General features: G+C 45.4%; 1 protein-coding gene across 2 annotated transcripts in view; it reads right to left on the bottom strand.

Moving 5' to 3' along the window:
• KIAA0930 (KIAA0930 ortholog) overlaps window positions 1–14,146 on the bottom strand; it is a 70,371-nt gene that overhangs the window by 15,906 nt on the left and 40,319 nt on the right. Inside the window, exons 3-5 of one of the 2 annotated variants that reach the window (XM_026702521.2) lie at window positions 4,366–4,473; window positions 1,983–2,060; window positions 283–384 (exon numbers count right to left, since the gene is read on the bottom strand). In XM_026702521.2, coding sequence (XP_026558306.1) covers window positions 283–384; window positions 1,983–2,060; window positions 4,366–4,473 — 288 coding nt within the window. The remainder of the gene's footprint in view (window positions 1–282; window positions 385–1,982; window positions 2,061–4,365; window positions 4,474–14,146) is intronic. The other variant, XM_026702529.2, reaches the window with a different exon arrangement.

Consider the following 14,146-nt stretch of genomic DNA (forward strand, 5'->3'; position numbering starts at 1 on the left):
AGTCATATGTTAAAAACTGAGATAAAGAAGCTGCAGTAATTTATATCTTATCTGGAAAATTTGGTGTGTTGTAGAAATCATGAAAAACTATCACTATCTTATGTTAGGAAAAACCCAATGATTGGATGTGTTATAAGATGTGATTTCAAAAATTTCCACATTCAAGTTAATCTCCATATCAGATTAATTTTTTTAGAGATGAAGTTAATTTTTATAATTACACACACTCCCAAAACTTCCACATTCTTCTACACGAGGGAGCCAATCTGAGAAAGGACCTACCTCTTCAAAGTTGTCAATCATAAAAAATATGTTTGGATAGCTAATCTTCGATTCCTCGCCCTTGCTGTCCATGGGGTGTTTACTTGGAGATGCGAAGACTTGCTGGAAAACACCATTTGGAAAATATGATATAGCTTGATATGTATGTATGTATGTATGTATGTATGTATATGTTATTCAGCTTTGTTTGGGTATTTTCCCGAACAAAGCCACAGGTGATAGCATCAATTTCAATGGCACCAAAACCCTAGCCACTATAGAAAACCCCAGCCACAGAATTATCAGAGAAGCCATAGAGATTGAAAAAAGACCTGAAAGCATGAATAGAAGAGATGACTCCACCAGACTGTCAATCATTTGGAAGCCTGCACTCACAAACAAAAAAAATCTCCATACCACAAGCCAGGCAAACACCTGGGCACAAACAGATCACCCCTGATACCTCCAATTCAAACACACCCCAACCAGGCACCCAGACGAAACTTAGCTTCCTAACAAATGATAGCCATCCATTTACTTGGAGCCAAGCTGCACTAAAAGCCTCCAATACAGGAACACAATGTTGCCAGCCAATCAAGACACAAAAAAAGCCACAAAACAGACAGAAGATATTAGAAACACCAATCAAGCAGAACACAGCAAACTCCAAGACCAATAAACACAGACCAAGACTCCCAACCAATCAGGATGAAGAAAAAACCATTCTGGCACAGCAGTAGGCTAGCCCCAAATTTAAAACTGAAACAACTGAAAAAGTCTGACTCACAGACGAACACAATACAGAAGCCTGTTGATGGCAGATGAGATTCTGCCGAAACGTTGCTGCAACTTTAAAAGCACAACTATAATGACGTGGGAAATGTACAATCACGGTCTGCGTAACTCCTGCGACGCAGCTGGAACTAATCGTATCGGCTCTGCCAATCCATTAGACTATTTCAGTAACGTGGAGAGGGGGGAATCTGCTGCTTGGGTAACAGTTTATCCTCCATATTAAATTATACCCGGGCCTCGTGCTCTGGAGAGGACACTCCAGCTTTGCGTACCACATTGAAACAACACAGAAAGTGGCAGTTACTGATTTCATAGCATGATACCATAGTCTCTTGAGACTGGAGGATGCCGATTCAGTACTGGGTCATGTGGCCAGGAGGTAAGAGGACTCCTTTAAGATGGAGCAGCTCCATTAAGATGGATTTTGTCATAAGCTCCAAGCCGAATTCAGCCCATTTTCAAACTGGATTTTTCTTTTTGCTGGCTCTCCCCATCCTTTCCCCTCACAATGCAAATGTGGTCGTGTTCTGTTCAGTTTGGGGAGGTTATCCTGCAGACTGATAGGCAGACAGAATCCTGAACTTTTCCCCACAATTTCTTTCAGTCACTCTGTTGATTTGGGAATAATATGAAGAGGTCTGGCTTGAAGAAATGGGAAGCAGAAGAAGAAGAAGAAGAAGAGGAGGGCTTACCTCTTAATTTGATGAATGTATTATGACAAATTGACATGGGGGATTTTACTAAACCCATTTGAAATGCTCCTTAACGCTATTCTTGGGTTATGCCTGGGGCTATCACTAATTAAAACTACTTGAGCTATATAAGAACGCCCTAACGTAAGTTCATGGGGCGTGGGGGAAATGGGCAAAATTGAAGCCAAAAGGAGGAGACACCCTTCAAAGTTCCCAAATTGCAGAAATACTCACCTGGGACTTCTTTTTATGGATGTGAATATCCCCTCCATCGGAACGAGTACATACCGCACACGTCACTATATAATCCAGCTGAAAGAAAATCAAAGTATTGGTAATGAAAACACCAATCAGGCATCATGTTTCTCATTAGGTCTACATGTCCAGATCCCCCAACAGAAAATACGAGGTCCTTCGGTTTTCGTTTAATGAAATAATCTGAAGCTACTTCACCACAGAAGTCTTTCATGTTTCATGTTCAATTGCAACTAAAGGTCAACACAATCCTACTGGTCACTTACTAGGTTTTCTATAGCTCTTGCCCCTTCTTGGATCTATGGGCTCTTATCTCTCCATCGTTTCTCCTTCCAACCTTCTTTTCCCTAATTTGTGTGCATCTAAAACTTTCTCAGACTTCAGGTTTTTATTTTTCCCCTTTGGCTCAGCCCATTCCTCCTGTCCTGCATCCATCTGAGCACTGAACTCAATAGATCAATTGCTGAATGGCAAGTGAATTCTCCTTCCTGCTCTATTGCTCAGCGAACCATCCAGAGAAATTCCAGCCACCTCCAGTCATAAAATTATTTAAGTCAGTGTTTCTCAAACCTTGGCAATCTTAAGACATGCGGACCTTAATTCCCACATTATGTGGACTTCAGCTATCAAGATGAGTGGACTTCAATTCCTCCCCACTGCTGGCTGGGGAATTCTGGGACTTGGGTTCCACAATCTTCAAAGAATCATGCAATCATAGAGTTGAAAGGAACCTTGGAGGTCTTCTAGCCAACCCCCCAACAAAGGAGTCCTTGTTCCATCCTAGAAAAATGGTTGCCCCATTTCTTTCTTGCAAATATCCACAGATATTTTCCATACCTCCAGGAGGCAAGCTGTTTCTTTGATAAATTGTTCTCACTGTCAGGAAATTCCTTCTTATTTCCAGAATGGATTTCCTTCTGGTGAGCTTTCCATCTGTCGCTTTTTGTCCTGCCCTTTGGAAAATAAGTTGACCCCTTCTTCTCTGCGACAGCCCTTTAAGTACTGGAAGAATGCTATCAGGCGTCCCCCTAAGCTTTGTCTTCATTGGACATCTTTAAGTTGTCAAGGTTGAGAAACACTGCTTTGGGCCATGACAATGTGGCTTTCAAATGAGAGAAGAGCATAAAAAAGGTTATTTAAAGCAGGCCAAAGGAGAAGAAAAACTCAAAGTTATGGAAGAGGGATTTCCATGGAGGCCAGCAGATTCAACACTTGGTAATTTAGCTGGTTAGTTGCCTTTCATCTTGAATCTGCCAACTCACAGCACAGCTACCTTTCTGACATATCAAAAGATTAAGGAATAGGACAGTTTAAATTATATCAATATTCTTTGAAGAAAAAATGTTCAAACTCTTCCTTAGGGAAAAAAACCACACCATTGCCGATCAGCCTTACAAATAAATAATCCCTCAAAGGTGGAATAGAAACCTAACAAATAAACTTTCATCCCACAAAATAAAAATATGTTTTCAAAATTTAGCTGAAGGGCTGCTGATTAATCTATTAGTTCTTGGAGTTGGGACTAGACAAGGAGAGGAAAAAAATTTAAGATGTGGGGGCAACATGAGGCTTTAACACCTCTTGAACCCTCCACCCCAAACAAAAGTTCCAAATATTTCGACCCTATTCACTTCAGGTTCTAGAATTTAGAATCATCCAAAGGGTTTGTTCACCTTTGCCCCCTAACACACTGAAATACTTGAAACGTTTTCAACAAAAAAAAACCCACTCAGATTTATTTATGCTCTTGGCTTATTGCAAGAATTTGTTGGCAGCGCTTCAGTTTCAACAACAGAACACTGAAGGTAGACAAAATCACAAATTAAAACCCAATTGGACAAAACAATATCAAAGGTTTGGTTGGTTGGTTTTTTTAAGAAAAGCCAAAAGGAGGGCAACTTTCTATAAATCATTACAATCTCTGGAAATGAAACAAAATCACAAAGGAGTGTGTGATGTCTGGCACTTTGATTAATAACACCAAAGCTAATTTAAGACTGACAAACCTCCACAAACAATTTTTAAAAAGCAGTCTTTTTTTTTCTCACTCCAAGTGGCTGCTTTGTCCAAGAGGCACTCACCAGGCAGAGAATGAATAACACACGGTATCTTTGTCCACTCTGCACTGCTGTGAGAACATCAGAGTACATGTAGTGTCTTTAGTCAAGCTGAAATTGCTGAGGAACAGATAACCTTACTACAGGTTTAAACAGATGGGAAGTCTCGAAATGACCAAGTGATTGGTGGATCGTGCCAATTCAAGCCAAGGTACCATTCTTATTCTCAAAATACCCTGCTAATTGCAGGCATCCCCTCTCTTAACACCAGCAACCTTTGGAGAAGAGAAAAAAACTGAGGTCACCTTCTGCAGTATAAGGTTCAGGTAGACGCTCTCCTCCCAATCAATATCGGGATCTCCCAAACCTGGAAGCTTCTTGGAATCTCTGCGGTATACTTCAACTTCAACCTGCTAAAACAAAGCCCAACGGTGTAGGTAAGAATCACACTAGAACTGGAAATCTTTAATATTTGGGGAGTTCAGAAGCTTCATAAGGAAGGACGGTGATTAATTCACAGGCTCAGGATCAAGTCACACACATTCCAGTCAAATATGGATAGCAGTAGCACTTAAGACTTATATACCGCCTCACAGGGCTTTTACAGCCCTCTCTAAGCAGTTTACAGAGTCAGCCTATCATCCCCAATAATTTGGGTCCTCATTTTACCAACCTCGGAAGGATGGAAAGCTGAGTCAAACTTGAGCCTGGTGAGATTTGAACTGAAAAATTGCAGGCAGCCGGCAGGCAGCAGAAGTAGCCTGCAGTACTGCACTCTAACCACTGCGCCACCGTGGCTCATACCTGAACCTAAGTCCTCCATTTTCATCCCATATATTCAATTTGAAGTAGGAAAGAGGTTCCCATCGCTTTCTTCTGAACAAATAGCCCTTAAGAAAAGTTACTTTTCCTGTGGTAGATTTCAATAATGTAGTGTCTAACATCTTTCTTCCATTTAGTATTTTTACTCTTATTGCCTCTTCTGTCACGTTATTGCTAAGTTATATGCCCTTTATCAAGTAATGACCCTGATAACACTTATGAGATATCTACACAACACTCTACATTTAGAATGTGGCTTATAATATCCACCAAAAGAAAATGACAGATTGGTAATATGTTGATTTCTACAGTGAAGAGGTTGGCTAATCTTGAAAACAACTGAACAAGGTTAAGAAAAGTTGGTATTTTCCATTTAATGTTGATATTTTGGGGTCAGCAGGTTGGAAATTAGTGATTGTGGTGGCATCTTTTGATTATGATTTTGTCAGATCACAAACATAGCTAGATCTGTAGCCCAGGCTAAGTAAGTCAGGAAAGTATCTTAGAAGAATGCAATAGCAAGGCACATTGATGTTGTTGTGAAGAAACCTACATGGAGATTGTACAGTCCCTATGGGTTATGCTTGATTCTAGGAATTCTTTATCTTTTAATATTGACTTTGTTCCTTGCAAAAACTGCTATGTATGTAAAAGTCCTTTGAATACTGCAAAAAGCTTATACTTTATCAATTAACAGTTGTGATATATTAAAAATCCATTGTGTTTGTTGAGATCTTTTGAGATGGCCTGAAACCTTTTGATGTGGCTTCAGCAATCTCTTGCTCAAGGATGCTGTTCAATGTTTTTCCAGAAATGCTGAAAGGCTGCAATATTACAGTAGTTTGTCCTTGTTTTGAGCCCCGAGGTCAAACTGGGTGTTCATTATTTCTTTTGTGGAAAGTCTGCCTCATTTGTCCTATCCAGAATCCAGAGGCCCATTGCTGACACCCTACATACACCTATTCCATGCATCTGATCAAATGAGTTGCAGATCACCAAAGCTTCTGTCTTTTAATGAAATGTGTTAGTTGGGCAAATGTGTAAGTTGGGCAAGGCAATATTTAGATTGTAGTGATTTTAAACATTGTGTAATTAGAATTAGGGTCCAATTGTGTTCCATCTACTGATAGAAGTTGGGCCAGTCAGTGGCTTTGCCTGGAACAATTTGATGGAATCCAGACCAAATCCAACCCTCCCTCCCCCAACACAATATAGTAAAATTTCTCAATAGCTGTTTTACGGTTCTGTCAGGGGTGGGATTCTACCAGTTCGCACCTATTCGCTAGAACTGGTTGTTAACATTCTAAGCAATTCAGAGAACTGGTTGTTAGAAGAAATTACTGGGCTAATCCTGTAAGGAAAGCAGGAAGGAAACATTCTGGGGTTGCTTATAGAAACTGCCTCTCTGTTAATCCTTATTACATTCTTGGCAGGATTAGACTTCCTGTCTCAGGAATATCTCTGGAGTTTTTCCCCCCTCCTTTGCTGGTACTTTGCTTGTGTGGAGTGACCATTCAAAGTTACAATGGCACTGAAAAAAGTGACTTATGACCCTTTTTCACACTTATGACTGTTGCAGCATCCCCACAGTCATGAGAGGCCAGGCGAGGAGATGCATGCCTCGATGTGAGTGATATTGAGTTGGCCACCCCCAGCCAATAACATGACCACCAAGCCATGTCCACCCAGTCACATGACCACCAAGCCACACCCACCACCTAAGACACACCCACAGAAACGGTTGTTAAAAATTTGAATCCCACCCCTGGTCTCTGTCCTTCCAAAGTTACGTCTTCCCATTTTGTTTCCCTAAAATGGGTATGAAAACTGCTGACAATGGAAGGTTTATATGCTTATTCCTAGAAGATGCCCAGCCAGAGTAATTTCTGGGAAATTCAATGATTCAATCTTCTACCTGTAGCCCACAGATGTTTTCTCACAAATTCATTCAATCATTCATTCATATGTGTGTGTGTGTGTGTGTGTGCGCGCGCGCGCGTGCGCCTAAGTGCACCATCGTGCCTACCATCCTTGTCCTATTGTCCAAATTTATTCGTACCCATTTCCTGTATTCTTACTCATGTTTATACTTATATTTATTGCCTTGTAAGTGATTGACAAATCAAATAATATATATATATATATATGGTGTTGGCGTATATATAATGCACTAAGGAAGGAAATAGCTGGTGACACGAGGTGTCATCCACTTTTCACCCTAGACGGAGAGGAAAATATATGAAAAGCTCTTATCGGTCATCCAGAGTTTATTTTAGAACTAACCACATAGGAAAATGTAAATGTTCTCAGTGAATTGAAGCTTCAGCTTTCAAGATTGTGCCTACAGCATACAGCTGATGGTCTTCGATGGTGGACATCACTTGACAGGCTGAACTTATGCTTGCAGTTTGGCTTTGAGTGTCTCATACTTTTATGTGTGTGCGTAAGCCACTAAGAATTATTGGATTCCAGTGGCACATAAATGAAAACAAGCAAATAAGTAAATTGCACTGGGTTTCAGCAAGTACTGAAAGAGCTGCAAATAATTCATTGGAAAAGGAAATACCTCTATTAACACGTTGTGGTAAGGGAACTTCATGAGGACAGTGGTGACACCCAAGCAGAAAAAGCCCAAAGGGAACATCAGGCCAGCCATAAAACAAACTTGCATAGGAAAAGAGATTTAATAAAAGGTATTGAAAGAAGCCCCCTAGACAAAAGCCAAGTAATTAAGAAAGCTAGGGAAACAAGAAAAAGAAATCCCTTACAAACAACAGGTCATGCCAAATCAGCAAAACACAAATGACAAAAGACACGAAATAAATTCCATAGCAGACAGGAGATTGCCACAAAACAAATACAAGAAAACATTAGGATGAAACTGATAATCCAATCAAACCACCCCGTGGAGTTTACCCTCTGGCGGAAATGAAGACAACCCGACAGGATTTAAAACATTAAGAAATACAAACACAAGCACACACACACACACACACAAAAGGAGAAAAGGTATAAAAATCAGGGGTTTATTATACAAAGATGGCTAGCCCCAGGAACGCAGACTTCTTGCTATCTCTTGCCTTCCTGAAAAATAAACCAGCTTCCAAGCAGTTGTCTGTGTCCTTGCACCGGAGCCCTCCCAGCAGGAAAATCGAGCCCTCAGAAGAAAGGCATTTTAAAGCCTTTCAACGACGTCCTACTATAATTTGGTTGATTTATAATTCAATTTGCAGTTATGCTATTAAAAAGTAGCAGCTCTGTTTTCATTAGTTTGAATGCAGGAAGAAATGGATAAAATGTCATTTGTGGTTCAGGTAAAGTCAGGAGGGAAGCAAAATGGGGGAGATCACAATAATTCATATAGAGTGAAATATTTGCAGCAAAGAAAGAGCGAACAGCGCCTTAGCATTTCAAATGAAGAAGAGCTAGACCGAGATTGGACAAATTATGAGCGGATTATCAATGAATCTGTATTCTGAAGATTAATGCATTATCTCCTTCTTGGAAGATCAGTAATCTAGGGACAAATATCACAATTTCTATTCTCACTGCCACCATCAATTCAGCAAACCTCCATTTTCCATAGAGCTGTCTCGAGTGTCCAGGTTGGGAGGAGCTCCAGTCTCGGCTCTCACAGGCTGAGCTTGAGATTCAGGCACGCCTCTCACCATCACATGGTCCTCCGGGCGCGCCCCAGTTTTTTGCTCAGCCTCGTGGCAGTCAGGCTGGTTTTCCTTTTGCTCCTGGTCGTTCTAGCACCTCGTGTTTTCTTTTTTTTTGATCAACTTGGACTCTCAGACAGCGCAGGAAACTGAGGTTTGAGCTCCCTAGGGAGCCTTTTTCTTCTAAGGGGAATTGTTTCACTATCCTTTTAAGGAGAATCCAGAGCTTCGAGCGCTGCCCCCCTCCGATTGCTGCCTTTTCGCTCCGTGCGAAGCTGCATCGTTCTTTCCTGCCTGGTTTTGTTCTTTGGCCGTTTCCCCCACGAACGCCCTCTAACCCAGGGAGATGCTTCCCTGCCTCTCCCAGGTACTTCTTTGTGGCCTCCGGGCCTTTTAACTTCTCCTGGGTGATAGCCGCCGCTGGGGATTGCCTCTTCATTGCGCCCTCCATTTTGGGCTCCCTGTGGTGTCAGCCATCTTGGGAGTGGCAGGAGTCGCCGCCATCTTGTGTGTGGCCGCATGGCCGGGCGCCATTTTCAGAGGCCTATAACAGGGTTTTTCTTAAGGTTTATAGGCAGACTCCGGACTGCCTATATCCTTGCCTGTTTGCACTTAGTTTCTATCAGGCTAACCAGGGTTAGTTGGCTCTGTAGCCCTTCCCCCAGCAGGCGAGTTAGCAGCTCTGCCATCCCCCTTCCCGGTCCGTCCAGCAGGGGTAGCTGCCTGGCGTTCAACTTTTGGCTGTGGCTTCTGGGCTAGGCCTGCTGTGCAACAGCCTCCTATTTTAAATACAAAAAAAATTTTTGATCAAAAGGGGGTGCAAACGTGCTCTAGGATCCCGGCCTCTCGTAGGCCGCATCCAAACGTGCAACTGTCCGAGGACCCATGATGGCACTTTACTTTAAAATTTTTGGTTGGTAGCCCCAGGGACGCCTGCCACTGCTCGAGGCCTACCTGCAGGCCGCATTGTGTTTGATTCCTGGGCAGATCCTTGGAATGTCCAAATCCCTGCTGGTACCTTGCAATCCTGCCTTGGTACTCCTCTAGATATAGGAGTCTACTGGCTACACAGTCTCTCCCCAGCAAGGGAGGTAGCAGCTCCGCCATCCCCCTTCCCGGTCCGCCCGGCAGGGCGGTTTTTTGGCGTCCATCTTTGGCAATTGGCTTCTGGGCTAGGCCCTACTTCTCAACAACGTGCAAAGCACCTCTGTTGCCCTTGACCTAGGGGGTGCAACGAGTACTGGGTTTCCGGCCCTGCTTAGGCTGTGTCCAGCCTTGTTAATCACCTCACGTTAATCAAGAACTTTTCCTCCTTTCTCCTCTCCAGATGGCAGACGACAATGCATCTCGTGGCACTTCCCTGAAGGCCAAGGCTAAGTCTCACCACCTGCGCAAACAAGCACAGGAAACATCCAAAGCCTCTCAAAGGGATGCCCTTAGGCGACACAGGGCCCTTGAAAGGAGATTGACAGACGCTCTAAGGAGTCAAGCTCTGTGCCTCTGGACCCTTCCAATCCACTCCCTCTACCTCCACCCATCCTCCCTCCTCCCCTGCTTCTGCCTCTCCATCGCAGCCTGGATAGGCCCCTGAGGCCACCTTCCCCCGCTGCTGCAGGTCTGCGCCCGGAGGAGCCTCACCCACCCCCCACGGTGGAAATCCCGAAAATCTCAAACGAGCGATGGAGCTGGCCATCCGGCACGGGATAGCACAACAGTTTCAGCAGCTGACCGGTCTGGCCCCTAGGCCTGAGGCCCCGAGGCTCGAGGATCAGCAACTTCGCATGGTCAGGTAGCTCTCCACGGGGACTTGACCCTGCCCTTGGAGATGGAGGAGATGGAAGCCCAGGAACTCGGGGACCCTACCCTCTTTGGGGACGAGGAGGATCTCGATTGGGGTCTGTCGTAGACAGTGAACTCCTCTTGGGAGCAAGCCCCCAGAAGGGGACATGTCGGAGGACGAGGGCCTCTCTCCAGGCCAGCCCGCGTTTCTGGGGCTGTTTAAACCACATCTATTTAGGTCCCTCCTGTTCAAGGCCAGGAATACCTCGGGCCTGAACCCTCCCCCCACCCAACCCAGCGGCATCGGGGTTCCTCCCGACTCCATTTTCTCCCAGCCTGTGGTGGAAACCGAAGTGATTCCTGTCCCACCCATATTCTCTGACATGGTCTCAAGGCAGCTAGCCTCCTCGGGGCCTCCTCCCCTCCCAACGCCCAGGACAAGCGGTTTTTCAATCTTGAACCGCAGTTCTCTACCTTGCTCGATCCCCCCTGTGGACGAGCCCGTAGTAGGTCTGGCCTCCCGCTCAACTCCCAGCGAGTCCCTCGAAGCTCTCCAGCCCGAGGACAACGAGCTGAACTGGCCCTGCGCCGCGCTCATCTCTCTGATGCCTGGGCGGTCAGGGCCTCCACGGCCGCGTCTTTTTCACCAGAACCTCCATCAAGTGGCTCCAGCAGCTCAAGCAGCACGTCCCGCAGCTAATCTCAGAGCGCACCAGGATATTGCCAAGATCCTGGCCGCAGCCGAGTTCTCTGCAGACGCCACCTTCCAGGCTGCAAAATTCTCCACCAGGGCCATCTCGTCCCAGGTCACTGCCCGTCGCCTTCTCTGGCTCCGCCACTGGCAGGCGGACGTAAAAAACAAGGCTAAGCTAGCATCAGCCCCCATCTCTGGGGGAAGCTATTTGGACCGGTTCTCGACCCATTCCTGGCGAGACCCGCAACAAGCGCAAATATCTCCCTTCTCTTGCTAGGAGGTCTGATTTCAGAGGTTCCTCTCCCTCTTCTCGCCAAGGTTCTTCCCGCTCTTCCTCCTTCCCCAGGTACTACCAATCATCTCCCTACAGGCCTCCCGACCGATCGGAACCAGACAGGTCCGGAGGCACCTCGTCCAGGAAGCCCTCCCGGGGATCCGGGAGAGGTTCGTTCCGCGCCCCCGATAATGCAGTCACCCCCAGGTGGCTGCCCCACCCCAAAAAAAAAAAAAAAAAAAAAAGAAAGAAAGAAAGAAAGAAACAAGTATAAAGACGAGGAAAAGGAGAGCAAGAAAGCCAATCCTCTTCAGGCTTCTCGCCTAGTCTGGCTCCACTCTGACACTTAACTCCTGCAAAATCTCTTTCTCTTCAGCCTTGCCCAAACTGTTGGGGAAGCCTAATCCTCATATCTGCCTTACCTCTCCATACCAAGACTCCCGGTAGACCATACGGCTCCCGGACGCAGGTTCATAGTCTGGAGCACCCTTGTCCTCCTCACCTTGCCCCAGGGCATCTGGCCGGCAACACATTTATCCCCACCCCATGTTAGCTGGGGTTCCTTCTCTGGGCCCCGCCCACAGCCTCATAATCCAGATACACGGACCCCTTGCCCTGGTCCTCACTACTACCCTTAGTTCCCTCTGGGCGGTCCTCGGTCAGTTGGCTCTTGAGCAGGGCCGACCGCCTCGCTCTGGGCGGAACCAAACTTGGTCCCCACTAGCACAGGTCACAGTTTGGGAACTCCTTACGTCTCCCCTCCATCATTCTGACCTGGAGTTCTCTCAGGGGGTTCCCAACAGGGTCTATCCCATAACACCCTAGGGCGTCCCATTGCCACCCTCGCAGCGGTGACCCTCCGGTTATTGAGGGCGCCTCCCCTCACTCTGGCTAGGTCTTTTCAGGGAACTTCCATCCTCGCCTCTGCCCGGGCTCCTCGTACCGGGTCCCTAACAAGGTTTTGGCCGCTCTACCTAGTCTCCTTGCCCCACGGTCTCAGTAAGCATCTGTGGCATCCCGGCAGGGCTACCTTTAGACAGCCCGTCTCCTTCATCAGGCCCTCTCGTTGAGGCATTCCAACCTCCGAGGGGTTCTCCTGTTGGGCGTGCCCTCCAGCGGGTCATCAGGGTTCCAGGAGAGGTCCCATTCCAGACGGGAGCCCGCCCGCAGGACTAGCCAAGCTTTGGTATGTCCCAACCTGGACACTCGAGACAGCTCTATGGAAAAGGGGCGTTGGTTCTTACCTGATACGCTTCTTTTCGTAGAGCTGTTGAGAGTGTCCAGCCCCACCCGTGGCCGTCTGGTGGGAAACCCTGCTGTTCGACCGAGCAAACTAATATTTTTTTCCTGAGTAAGATGAGAACAGGACCTTCCTTCTCGTCTTCGCAAAACTGGGGCGCGCCGGAGGACCATGTGATGGTGAGAGGCGTGCCTGAATCTCAAGCTCAGCCTGTGAGAGCCGAGACTGGAGCTCCTCCCAACCTGGACACTCTCAACAGCTCTACGAAAAGAAGCGTATCAGGTAAGAACCAACGCCCCTTCTCTAAAAGTTGAGAAGTTTACACGCTTGTATCTATCAGCAAAATGAAATGTTGGCTTAGACAGAAAGAAAAAAGTCTAGCCCAGGCTTGCTCCTGTCTCAGAGTGAGTTATTTTCCTTTCTATTTAAAAATCACAAGTGCACATCCCAGCCTTGAGCTGTAAACACAACTCTTTTTAGTGTTTGGTTTGAAGAAAAATCTCAAAAATGCTTGGCAGGTCGTTTTTACTGCTCCCCTTTTCTATGTGGCAGATATTGCCAGAAACTGGATAATTAGTGCTTAACAGAGTCCTGTTTGCTTCCAATCAGTTTCCAAATATATATATATATATGTGTGTGTTTTCTGAGGTTCTCGCGGGTATTTGTATGTGGATCTTTGGTTATTCGGGTTTTCTCCCGCGTAAGATTGGAAGTATCTAGGCAACGTTTCGATGAAGTCTCATTTGTCATCTTCAGGCTTGTGTCTTCGGCTCTGTGCACATGAACTATGGGGAGGGAAGGGTGAAATGGAATGCTGAGAACGTATGCGGAGATTGTGAGAGTCAAGGTCACCACTGCAGGTGCTGGAGAAAGAGAAGGACTGTTCCCATAACAAAAGGATGTCTCATAATTGGACAATGTGATCGCTCAAGAGTAGAGAAAAGAGGAAGCTGTTGTTTAACTAGGCAAGACTTTGCGAGGGAAAAACCTGTGCTGGTTTTGTTTCTTCAGTACCAAGATGGTGTATCCAATAAAGTTTTTTCAACCTTGACAACTTTAAGATGCGTGGACTTCAACTCCCAGAATTCTCCAGCCAGCCCTGTCAGCTGGGGAATGCTGGGAATTTAAATCCACACACCTTAAAGTTGCCACGGTTGAGAAACACTGACTTTTTGAATAGGCCTGAAGTTTAGGTGAGCCCATCATTACCAAATAGCAGGCAACATAATAGGGGATTTCATGCATATTTATGGAAGCCAAAACTCAGGAGGACTCTGATAGCCCTTTTTCTCACTTACACATTTTACTAAAAGGCAGATGTTTTTGTGAGCATGCAAGCAAGCATCGAAAGGTTTCTCTAATCAGCTCTGATTTAATTCAAACTGGAGGCTGGCAATTTGAAGAGAGAAAGATTTGAACGTACAATTTGAGAGCAAAGCAATTCAATTCTTTTTGGGATCTAATTTAAAAAGGAGACCTTTTAGACTGAAGCTGCCTATCAACTTGACAAATAAATAAAAATTAACACTGATTGCTTGCCACAATATCCTTTGCCTGATACAAGGATTATTAGAATCGTTTATTACTGTATTCCTTTAAATATGCAAACACTGTT

The sequence above is a fragment of the Pseudonaja textilis genome, chromosome 5, assembly GCF_049901715.1.
Source record: "Pseudonaja textilis isolate UNSWEBS1 chromosome 5, rPseTex1.2, whole genome shotgun sequence".
NCBI lineage: Eukaryota > Metazoa > Chordata > Lepidosauria > Squamata > Elapidae > Pseudonaja > Pseudonaja textilis.